The sequence below is a fragment of the Epinephelus moara genome, chromosome 22 (genome assembly GCF_006386435.1).
Source record: "Epinephelus moara isolate mb chromosome 22, YSFRI_EMoa_1.0, whole genome shotgun sequence".
Classification (NCBI taxonomy): Eukaryota; Metazoa; Chordata; class Actinopteri; order Perciformes; family Serranidae; genus Epinephelus; species Epinephelus moara.
In genome coordinates, this window is record NC_065527.1 from 40,392,723 (window position 1) to 40,404,138 (window position 11,416).

At 43.5% G+C, this 11,416-nt stretch overlaps 1 protein-coding gene across 1 annotated transcript; it reads right to left on the minus strand.

The window, feature by feature from the left end:
* Nucleotides 1-7,414: 7,414 nt before the first annotated feature.
* LOC126383748 (piggyBac transposable element-derived protein 4-like) lies at nucleotides 7,415-11,161 on the minus strand. The gene is made up of 2 exons (XM_050034392.1): nucleotides 10,336-11,161; nucleotides 7,415-9,726 (listed from the first exon to the last, which is right to left on the minus strand). Exons 1-2 carry the CDS (start codon nucleotides 10,437-10,439, stop codon nucleotides 8,061-8,063), a joined length of 1,770 nt encoding a protein of 589 aa, XP_049890349.1. The 5' UTR covers nucleotides 10,440-11,161; the 3' UTR covers nucleotides 7,415-8,060.
* Nucleotides 11,162-11,416: the final 255 nt, after the last annotated feature.

Consider the following 11,416-nt stretch of genomic DNA (forward strand, 5'->3'; position numbering starts at 1 on the left):
CCAATCACAAGCACCTTCTAGGCGGCCACACCCTTGCCTCCTTACTAACTTATCCCTTCTGTATTTCTCTACCTCACGGACAAACTGAGTTACTAAACTCCTATCCTTAACGCCTTCTGAATTCACCTGTCTTCGTTTCCCTTCGATGCCTGCAGCTAAACATTTCAACACCTGGTTATGTCGCCATGTATATCGGCCTTGTGAAAAGCTAACTTTACAACCTGACAAAATATGCTTTCAGGTTGCGGTACCTGAACACAATGGGCATGATGGGTCTTCATTTACCCACAATTTTAGGTTCTGGGGGGTTGGTAACACATCGTATGTAGCCCCTACCAGGAATCTAATACGATTCTCCTCCATGCTTCACAGGTCCCTCCAACTAAGCTTCCTCTTCTCAACACTTTCCCAATTCAACCATTGTCCTTGTTTAGCCTGAGCCACTACCTTTGCACCCCTTAATATCTCCTCCTGTCTATGTATCTGTTCCATGACCAGCTTTCTTTTATCTTTGAGACCTGCTTTATTCCATACCGGTTTGCCTGAGCCAAGCCCCACGCCTCCCCGGCCAAACTGAACATGGAAGTTCTGATTTACCTACAATCTCTGCATGCCTGAGAGCTGCCTCTGCCTCCTGAACTGCCGATCTTGGGTTCCACTTCCTCCCCTTGGTTGGATTTGGAACCACACTCCTAACTACCACGTCCTTAAGGTGCGTTCACACCAAACGCGAATTCGCAAATTTGCGCGTCAAGATTACATACAAAGTCAATGCAAAGACGGGATCGGACGCGAATTCGCAACGGGCGGCGCAATGGACGCGTCTAGCGCGACACGATGGACGCGATAGAGGTGTCTAGCGCGGCACGATAGACGTGAAATTCGCGTCCAACGCCTCATCACTCGAGTTGAAAATATTGAACTTTTGAGGCGAATTCGCGTGGCGCTGTGCCGCGAAAGCCAATCAGCGTTGAGATTCTCCCAACGTCACTGGCGTCATGACATCAGTGACGTCTTGACGCCCTGACGTCCAGTTGTTGATGCCAAGATGGAGGAGAAGATAGTGATTGCGGTGTGCGGCTACCCGGAGCTCTACGATACAACGTGTCTACTCTACAGAGACCACAACAAAAAGGAACAGGCTTGGGTGAAAGTCGCCGAGGAGACTGGTGTACCTGGTAAGTTCTGTAAATATGTGTCTTTGTTTGCAGAATGGTTGTACTATGAACATTAACGTTAGCACTAGCTTAGCTCCAGTTAGCACAGCCGGCTTCCCCGCCATAACGTACTTGTCTGTTACCGATTGTGTTTTTTGTCAGTGGATCAATGTCGAAAGAAATGGAAGAGCCTCAGGGACACTTATTTAAAGGAACGGAGGAAGGAGTCAGAGAAAAAGAGCGGGGCAGCGGCAGGGCCAGTGAAGAGGTGGAAGTACTCTGCGGCCCTTTCTTTCGAGGACCAGGGAGAGGCAGCAGGCCCCTCAGGGATTGAGTCCGGAGGTTTGTTGACAGATGAAGATGCACACAGATAAAGCATTGCAAACTTATAGAAGAGATTTCTGTATCAATGGATAACTGACTTGTATAGATGTCTCAGTATAGAGATTTCTTTTCACAGCCTGCACTATAAAAACTGACAAAAAAAAATTGAAAATACCCTAAACTAATATGTATTCTCACCTACAAAACCTGAAATTAAAACACTTGGATATTGAATGGAACAAGCCCATGGAAGAACACAAAAACACCAGAAGTCACTGAATGGGAGAAACTGCTTCCTTTGAATACTCAGTAGCTAGAATGAACAATACAAAAGGGAAATTAAAGTAAGTCAGGGATAATTTCTTTCTTTACATGAAGGGTTCACTGCATTAAAGGGTTGTGGAGGCTAGATATTACCATGGCTGGAACTGTATGATGTATTAATATGGGTGCATTTGTAAAATGCTTTATGTGCTGTAATTGACAGTGAAAGCTAGAATGATTGAGACAATTAAAATGTAAACAAAAAAACTAAAGACACCTTTGTCACTACTACAGACCACCAAGCACAAGACTCTCCCAACAGCAGTGACGCTGAAGCTGCTCCTGCTGCCTCTCCCGCTGACAGCCCTGCTACTGGCTCTTCTTCTGGCCCTGCCACTGCCCCTGCTGCTGCACGAGGTATGAGTATAATTTTTGCATGGTGTTTTTCACTATGAAAAGTACCTTTCAAAGTTACTTTCAGTTTAACTCATGTCTTTTTGTCTGTTGCCTGATTTCAATATTTTAACAAATATTCACTTAGATATTGTGTAACTTAGACCTTTTGAACTGATTGGACGCAGCAGTTTATGTTTCCAAAAAATATGTTTCCATTTCACACAGTGACGAGGAGGGCCAGGAAGAGAGGGAGGGAGGACGGAGAGACCAGGCAGAGCCAAATCGAGGAGCTGCTCCTGGAGGCCCTCACGAGGCAGGCGCAGCCAGCTCCACCTGCTCCACCTGATCCTCCTCGTCAACCTCCCTCAGAGGATGAAATGTTCCTCCTCAGCCTGGTTCCTTCCCTGCAGAGATTGTCGCCCCAGCGGAAGGAGTATGTGAAATTTCACATACACAAATTAATTTTTGAAGCCAGCCCTGTTGTGCTAAATTTTGATCAAAGTGAGTAGCTTTTTAGCTAATGGCGCAACAATCTCTGCAGGGAATAGACCACGCTTTTCAGTTTTTTAAAAATAGGTGTCCCTGAGACCTCCATTTCAAATTGTTCATCACCCAAGCCTGCTCCTTTTTGTTCTCTGTAGAGTAGACACGTTATTTGTATATATGTTAACTTTATATGTTTTATATTTCAAAATTTCTATATATATATATATATATATATATAAAAAAAATCTACCTCAGCTGTCTTTCGTCTTCTTTCCTACAGAAACAATTCTCATCTGATTTCATATATTTATTGCACACACAGAACATTGTGTACTGTATTCTGTAGGTTCCAGCTGTGCCGAAGCTTTTAACATAAAGTACACAAAAGTAAATAAATATTGCAGGATGTTTGCTCAGTAGTAATGTGTAGGTGGCTCTTAAAAGAGCCGTTTTGTGAGTGCTTGCACACTAGACGTTGGCCTGCCACGGGACTGTTCCCTCTGCCGAGAAGTAAGCTACGAAGGTCTCCCGAACCCTGATGGCCTCTCTTGCCGAGTTGTTCGCAGCCAGTCTTCCCAGACCTGGCAGAGGCTCCACCACACCATCGGAGATGCTCCCCCTCATTGCAGGCGCTAGGGTCCTCTGTGGTGGGCACAGCCATGAACTCCTCCACGAGGCAATCCCAAATAGCTGTGACTACAGCTGGGACAATCAGAGAAACAGTGGAGACCCCAACGCGGAAGCTGTTCGCAATGGTCCTCAAGGAGTCACCAGTGGCCAGGTATCTGCAGCATAGAAAACATTAAATTTAGCTGAGTTGAAGTGAATGTAGGTGGCAGTCTATATCAAATCTGTTGTTACTTGTACTATTTTATTGATATGGCTGAACAGGTGAAAGTACTCAAGTATTTATGCTATTACATTATTGCAGTGGATAAAATGAGCTAATTTTCTATTGAAATGCATGACAAGCAGGTCAAGATCTAGGATTTACCCATAAATTGTACAAATTGCACATGAATTCAGACTTTTCATAAATCGACATCATGAAGTAGACTAGTAATTTCATCAGCCTTTTACATGCTGTTATCTTATATACTGTATATGTATGTGTGTGTGTGTGTGTGTGTGTGTGTGTTTGTAATTTTATGTAACATTACGTTTTTAACATGTTAATTGTTCATTTTATGTCTATTTTTAAAGTGAAGTACACAGTGCGTGTAATTTTTTTGTTGTAAAGCACTTTGAGCTGCATTTCGTGTATGACAGGTGCTATACAAATAAAGATTATCATTATATTATGCCGTTATTACATTATTATACTTTTGATCCATTTATTGAAACTGAATCACTGCAAAATGTGGGTTCATACCACTATTGTGTCAGATAAGCCGACATATAACTTGCTAGATACAGTGAATATTTACTGATTTTGACACAACAATAAACTGCTACTCACCGGAGACAGATGGACAGGCGCTCCGCAGCTGAAATGGAGCGCCTGTAGTTGGTGTCCTGCCGGGAGATCCTGGCGCCAACCCTCGCCAACAGGTCCTCAAACTGGGCCCCAGTCAGCCTGAAGTACCGCTGAAAGCGGCAATCATCCAGACGGAGTTCCTGGAGGAGGTGGTGAAACCCGCCGAGCTGGATGCGCTTCTGCTGAATAGGGTGAACCCAAAAACGACGGCATTTGGCCCTCCGACGCATCTGGGACTTCCAGAGCAGGTACAACGCAGTGATGGTGGTTATCTCAGCCATGGTTGAGGAGGGAATGGCGGGCAAGATGTTGTTATCTAGTGAAAATGGGCGGGCTCGCTACACGCACTACTCGCACGACTGACGCGATAACACGAATTAACAAAATGGTCTGGCGTCTAAACTCACGCTTCACTCGCACCCGGTGTGAACGCTGCTTTACTCCCAGATAACAAGAGCTCTGTCCTGACCTTGGTACATTTAAATTCCTCTGTTACACTAGATACTGGCAGCTGAAGTATCCCTTTTCCATACAATGCAACACTACTTAGGCACCTAGGAGCGTCCAACCACTTCCTAATATAGGAGCTAACCAACCTTTCAATTCTCTCCACAACGGACATTGGAATTTCATAAATTGACAATGGCCACATTAACCTAGGATATAGCCCAAATTGCAAACACCACAACTTCAACTTTCCTGGAAGTTCTGATTCATCTATTCTATCCAATCCTTCTGCCACATCTTTTCTAAATTTCCCTACCTGTTCCTCATCATTCAACTCCACATTGTACCACCTACCTAAGCTCTTTACTGACTTTTCCCTAATTGTTGGGATTTCCTCATCATCTATGACAAACTTCCTATTGCTTAAAGGAACCCTTACCGTTGTGGACATTTTACACATTTCTTTAAGTAAAAATGCTATTAATAAGGTGATAGCACACTAAAATGTAAGAGTGATCCACCAGGAATAGAAACTCATCATTATTCCATTCTCATATGATTCTGTAAAAACTCTGATCAATCATTGTCCTCGGACCGAATACAATGATATGCCGAGCAACCTGCCTGTTATCTGCTTCCGACTTACGTAACCGCTCGCGCACCCCCAACACGGAAGAACAAGTCTGTTTTGGTTATATCCATGGAGCAGCTGCTGTAGATAGTAATGGAGATTGTTAACTGTTTTGACCAACAATGACCGACAAAAGTGGACCACCACTGCCACCTCCAGCTACTCCCACAGGGAAATCAGTTGGCAAAAGGAAGATGATTCAGAAAAAGCCACTAGGAAGAGACAACTTGATGCAGCAAGAGGCAAAACACGAGTCAACATCGGCTCTGCTTAAGTTTCGAGTGATGGAGGAGTCTGATGAAGCTTCATCCAGAGCTAAAAAGGGACGAGATGGTCGCGGAGTTTCTGCTGGACAGGTATTTTTATTTTGCCTAATATAACACGTTTGACTGTATTTGTTGTAACGTTACAATTTCCGGATCAAGTTTAGCATATTGCTAACGGACCTAGCTCCAGCTAATTAGGTAGCTAATGCTGGGTAAACCTTTGCGTGTAAACACTGGTGCCAACTTCATGTCAACATTGGGGGGTCACAATATTCTCTTATTAATCTTGAGGTGAAGTGGGAATGTATATGATATACATAGCGTTAGCAGGCCGGGCCCAGAGGAGCGTTAGCAGTAACGCTGCATCCCGCAGCATCTCTCGCTGCAGCCCGGTAGCCCGGCTTCAGAGGAGCCGGATTGCTAATGCGGAAGCCCGCCTGCATCTCTTGTATGTTTGTTGCTTTTTCCATGCTTGGGAAAAAGTACTGTTTACCAGAATTGAACTTTCCACTGTAACAACCCGTCCATTCACGTTACTCTGTGTGTGTGTGTGTGTGTGTGTGTGTGTGTTTTAGTTACAAAAAACAACTTTGACTCCTGTAAAACCTGGATTCATAAGGCCTCCTCCACCACCATTATCGACCACTGCGGAATCTCTCTCCAAACGGTAAGCACAACACATCGTTTGCTATTGTTGTTATTGTTTGCTCATCAACATGGATCATACATGTTTTTATCTTTTGAAATGACACTGTGAAAAAGTAAACTGTTATTAGTTGAAACCTAGATCTTATGCTAAGTACATCTCCCCTACCCCCATCAGTAAATTAGAAATTAAAATTCTGTTTCTAGAACACAACAAATGATCTCTACTCATACGTGCTGTGTGGTAACAACACTTGTTTCATGTTGTCAAAAATGTCCCTTTTTGTCCCTCTGTAGAGAGGAGGATTTCTTTGTTCCTGGAGTGGAGGATTTGGGCAGCTGCTCTGCTGAGGAGACCTCATTTCTCCCATTACATGCAAGGTACAGTGGCACATAGGTTTTAATTTGGAATAGTTTAAAAGTACAATTATTTTAAAGTAAACAGGCCATAAATTCACTTATCTAAATTTATAATTAAATTAGTTGCTGTTCAAGTTTTTTCAAAGAGCTGTGTGAAATGCAAGATAGGTAAGGGTTCCTTTAACTTCCCTCTATGTATTGAGATGCTTATAGACTTACTAGGCTTGATCTTCATGCTGGCCCACTTGAGGTTCTTATTTACCTTCTCTAGTAGCCTCTTTGTACATGGCATTGTTGTGGTCACCAGTGTCATGTCATCCATGTAAGCCCTAACTGGTGGAAGATGCAACCCGTTCTGCCGTCTCTCTCCACCTACCACCCACTTAGAAGCCCTGATGATTACTTCCATTGCCATAGTAAATGCTAATGGAGAAATTGTACACCCTGCCATGATGCCTATTTCTAGCCTCTGCCAACCTGTTGTGAAACCTGCTGTACTTAGACACAGCCTAATATCCTGAAAATATGCTTTCACTAAGTTAACAACTACCTGTGGCACTCTGAAGTAGTCAAACGCACTCCAAATGAGGCTATGCGGTACTGAACCAAACGCATTTGCAAGATCTAAAAATACTACATGCAGGTCCCTTTTCTTAATCTTCGCTGCCTGAATCTGGTGCCAGATCATGCTAGTATGCTCTAAACACCCTGAAAAACCTGGTATTCCTGCCTTCTGCACCATGGTATCTATTAAGCTATTCCTTTCTAAGTAGCTAGCTAATCTCTGCGCAACTACACTAAAGAAAATCTTCCCCTCCACATTCAAGAGAGAAATCATCCGGAACTGGCTAAGGTCCACAAACTCCTTCTCCTTGGGAATGAGGACACCCCCTGCCCTACGCCATGCTCTTGGTATAATTTGTTCAGATAATTAAGATAATTAGTTCACTTGATCGGTTTAAAGAGTTTATAGTGGAGGGTATGCAGACATGAATAACAGAGTTGACAACCCATACTTAAAAGACCAAAAACAGTAACATTTGCCTGCCTGACTGAAACTTTTAAAACCATTTTAAATGTAAAAACATTTAATCCTAACTAATACATCTGAATTGCTGATCTCTCATAACCTCCATCTCTTGAACTTGAACATTAATCTCCTGCATTACTGATAATGGCTTTCAAAATGTTTTTGGGGATCATATAAATTCATCATTTTTTAACCCTTTACCTACTATAATTATACAGTCCGCCTGGTACTTTTTGTCTTCTTTTTTTTTTCAATAAATGTGTCAGAAAATGTCCTTTGTGTAAATTATTTTGTCCATTTTTTCAGGAGAAATGTAACATTCAAAATCTGGCAAGTATTTGTCATTATTATATGTTATAAATGCTTAAAACTGTGTGTAATAACAAAAAAGTAAAAAAACGGATTTGAATTTTTATCAGTTTTCTATTTAGAAACAATTTAAAATGTACATGAACAACAATTTTGAGATTACAAAAATGAAAATGAACTTATATTACATCTTCTCAAACAGTTGTTTGCCTAGAGCTTTCACAGTCCCTGTTACAGGTTGTTTTATTTGTCCACGTAAAGCTTTTTTTTAGGTGTGGTACTCTTTGAAACAGTTCCTGTCTAGCTGAAGGCAGAGCCCAACCTTGCACTCCTCACACATCCAGGGTGTACTTTTTTTGCACAGAGTGCACCGCTTCCTCCCCAGGCTTGCCTTCTGGCTTTTTTCTGTGTCCTCTCTACTGTTGGTGGGGACAGGAAAGTGGCCTCCAGCAGGGGGGTTTGGTGGGCCAGCCAGTGGCACACCGAGCAGCTTGGCACACAGCTCCTCCTGGAAAGCCTGTCGTGTCATGGGCCTCTGCTGCTGCCTCATGCTGAGGTCCTTGTGCATAATGAAGCTGTTGGTGACAGCAATGTCCAAAAGGTGCTGAAAAACAGTCATGGGCCATCTCTTTGTTTTTCTGTGAACGGAGTTCGTCCCCAGCATCTGGTCAGAGGTATCCACTCCCCCCATGTACTTGTTGTACTCACTCACAGCTGTAGGTCTGGGGAGAGGGACCCTCTGACTGTGCCCGTCTCCGCTCTTCTGCCACCTCAAGACAGTGTCCCCTGTGTACACAGGATGGACAGTGGTGCAGATGGAGACCTCCCTGGTGTCCATCCATTTGACGAAGAGCAGGTCACCGTCCCTGATCCACCTGATGGAGCCTCTCTTTGACTTTTTGTCCAGGGCGTTCTCCTGAGTCGTTGGGACTCCAACCCTGCTCTGCCTGTAAGTCCCACAAGCCCCAAACCCCTGCTGGCTCAGGTGACGGAACAGGAGGGGGCTTGTGTAAAAGTTGTCACAATAGACGATGTAGCCACTCCTCAGATAGTCCTTGTTGACCAGCTCCGCCACCACATCAAAGTAAAGCCCATTCCCTGAGGCACCCTGGGCCTTCCCTGTATACAGCTTGTAGTCGACTGTGTAGCCGTTTACATCAGCCAACACAAAAAATTTCAGGCCCCATTTTGTCGGCTTGGCCTTCATGTACTGTTTTATTTTGAGGCGAGCCTTTGTGGCGACCATCCTCTCGTCCACCGAAATGTGCTTCCTGGGATGGTAAACGCTCTTGCAGCGGTTCCTGATTATGTCGAGGAGAGATCTGACCTTTTGCAGGAGGTCATACTTCTCTGTCCCCTTTTTCTGGTTATTGACCGCGTCCTCCTCTGGATCACTCATGTACAAGTTGGAGGTGATTGCTGTAAACCTGTCTCTTGACATGACGGAAGCCGGAAAGGGTACTTGAAAAATTGTTTTCTTCCTCCAAAAGTCCGTAATTTTTGGGAAGTTGCACACAGACATGAATAGTAACATCCCCAGGTATTTTGTGAGCTCCTCTGGGGTGATGTCAGTCCACGCAAACTTCTTCCCTAATCTCAAATTTCTCACTGCATTTTTGTTCGTGTTTGCACACAACAGCTTCAGCACCTCGGTGTCAAAAAAAAGAGAAAAAATATCACGTGGTCCTTGGGTGCCAGTGGTGAGAGGAGGTTGCACACCAGGGGTACGCTTGGGGCAGAATCTGGGTGGGTGAGGGTTTGCAGTGTCAGGGTCTGCCTCCGTCTTCCAGGCCTCCTGACGATGCGGTGACCGGCTACGAGGGGCATCACCAGCAGCATCAGCATCAGCACCTCTACGTCGGCCTTGGCCACGGAACCGACTCCGTCCCCGCCCTGTACCACTGCTGGAGGACGGCCCTTCATTAGAAGAATCTCTAAAAATATAAAGATATATCATACGTTTAGATAAGATTTATCCAAAAGAAACCCTTGCGTTTCTAGAAAAAAATGGTCAACAGTATAATGATAGGAAAAATAATAAATATAACACAGTAAACGTAATATATAAAACAATAATGAAGCAATTTGAGACAAAGCCAATAAGAAAATTTACACTAGATATTGAAAAACATTATTGTAATAAAGCTGGGAATACATATCCAGTGTATACTGTATCAAAGATAAAGATATATCATACATTTAGATAAGATTTATCCAAAAGAAACCCTTGTGTTTCTAAAAAAAAAAAGTTCAACAGTATAATGATAGGAAAAAAATAAATATAACACAGGATAAGTAATTGTTATGACTGTGGTCATTTATTTGTTTTATGTTGTTTTCTGTACTGACAGCTCTCTCCCTCTCTGCAGCCTGCTTGTGTGTGTGAGATGAGCTGCAGGTGTGTGATTCCCCAATCGACCACATGACAATAATAAAGCAATTTGAGACAAAGCCAATAAGAAAATTTACACTAGATATTTAAAAACATTATTGTAATAAAGCTGGGAATACATATCCAGTGTACAGTATATTGTATTACTTACTGTGGTTGAGATGAGGACACTCCACCCCCTGTCTCCTCCGGTCCGTCCTCCTTGTCCACAAATCGCAAGGGGACTCTCCTGTCCGTCGTCGACCTCATCGACATTTCTCCTCCAATATTTACAAAAAATCTATCTAAAAAAATCTATCAATGAACTCTATAGAAACACTATAAAAACACGAACTATTTCGAAAAAGGCGAACCATGGCAAACAAGACGAACTGTGATAAAACACGATTAAAACACGGCAAAAAACACTCAAAAACTCTCAGAAAAAAACACTAAACATCATTTACAACAGCACTAAATATTATTTACAATGAAAACGCCACTAAAACTCCACCAAATGTCCGCTAAAATACCGCTAAATCACTCAAACTTCAATCTGGAAATCCATCGGTCAAAAACAAAACAAAAAAAAATGTTTTCTTCCTTTACAATGTAAATTGCAGAATCTGTCTTGAGAGATTACTCAAAGTTCAACTCTCCTTCTCCAGACGTCACTCCACAACTCGGCTGACTTCCGCCCCTCCCCACAGCGGCACAACGCCACTACCGTAATGTTGAAGCTTCGCTTCTCAGCTTTCAGAATCCGTTGGAATTACGTCGATAGCGTAAATGGTCGAGGAGTTACGGCATAGATTTGAAAAATGCATGGCTGCATCCCAAGTCCCTTAAAATTACTGCTAACCACCTTATCTCCAGCAGCGCCGAGATCCTCCCAGTGGCATTGGCAGGTAGTGGCACCGCAGAGGCAGTCTGTGGCAGTCTGCAGCAACCTTGTGGCATGTCCGTGGCATCTCCTGGTATCCGCTCGGCAGTTCAGAAACGCCTCCCTTGACTCGCTGCCAATAAGGGCGGGGCCACATTTCCTGGGAAAACCCACTGGTCTGTGTTGTTGTTACCATAGACATATATACGTAGACGCCGCATCGACTGCCTGAGCGCGTCCTGCGCCGCCGCCATCTTGGATGGGTCTCGCTTCACCTCCACAGTGCATTCACTTCTATTGAGGAAGGAGCTGTATGCACAATTAAAATAGAATAACTCACTGAATTTTCAACTGATTTTCACGCGGTTTG

What these genes read in the sequence shown, in the direction of transcription:
- LOC126383748 (XM_050034392.1), bottom strand. Translation starts at nt 10,439, where the DNA reads ATGTCGATGAGGTCGACGACGGACAGGAGAGTCCCCTTGCGATTTGTG. An exon ending in GTGTCCTCATCTCAACCACA is followed by an intron (nt 9,727 to 10,335) that starts GTAAGTAATACA and finishes TTATATTTTTAG; the next exon opens with AGATTCTTCTAATGAAGGGC.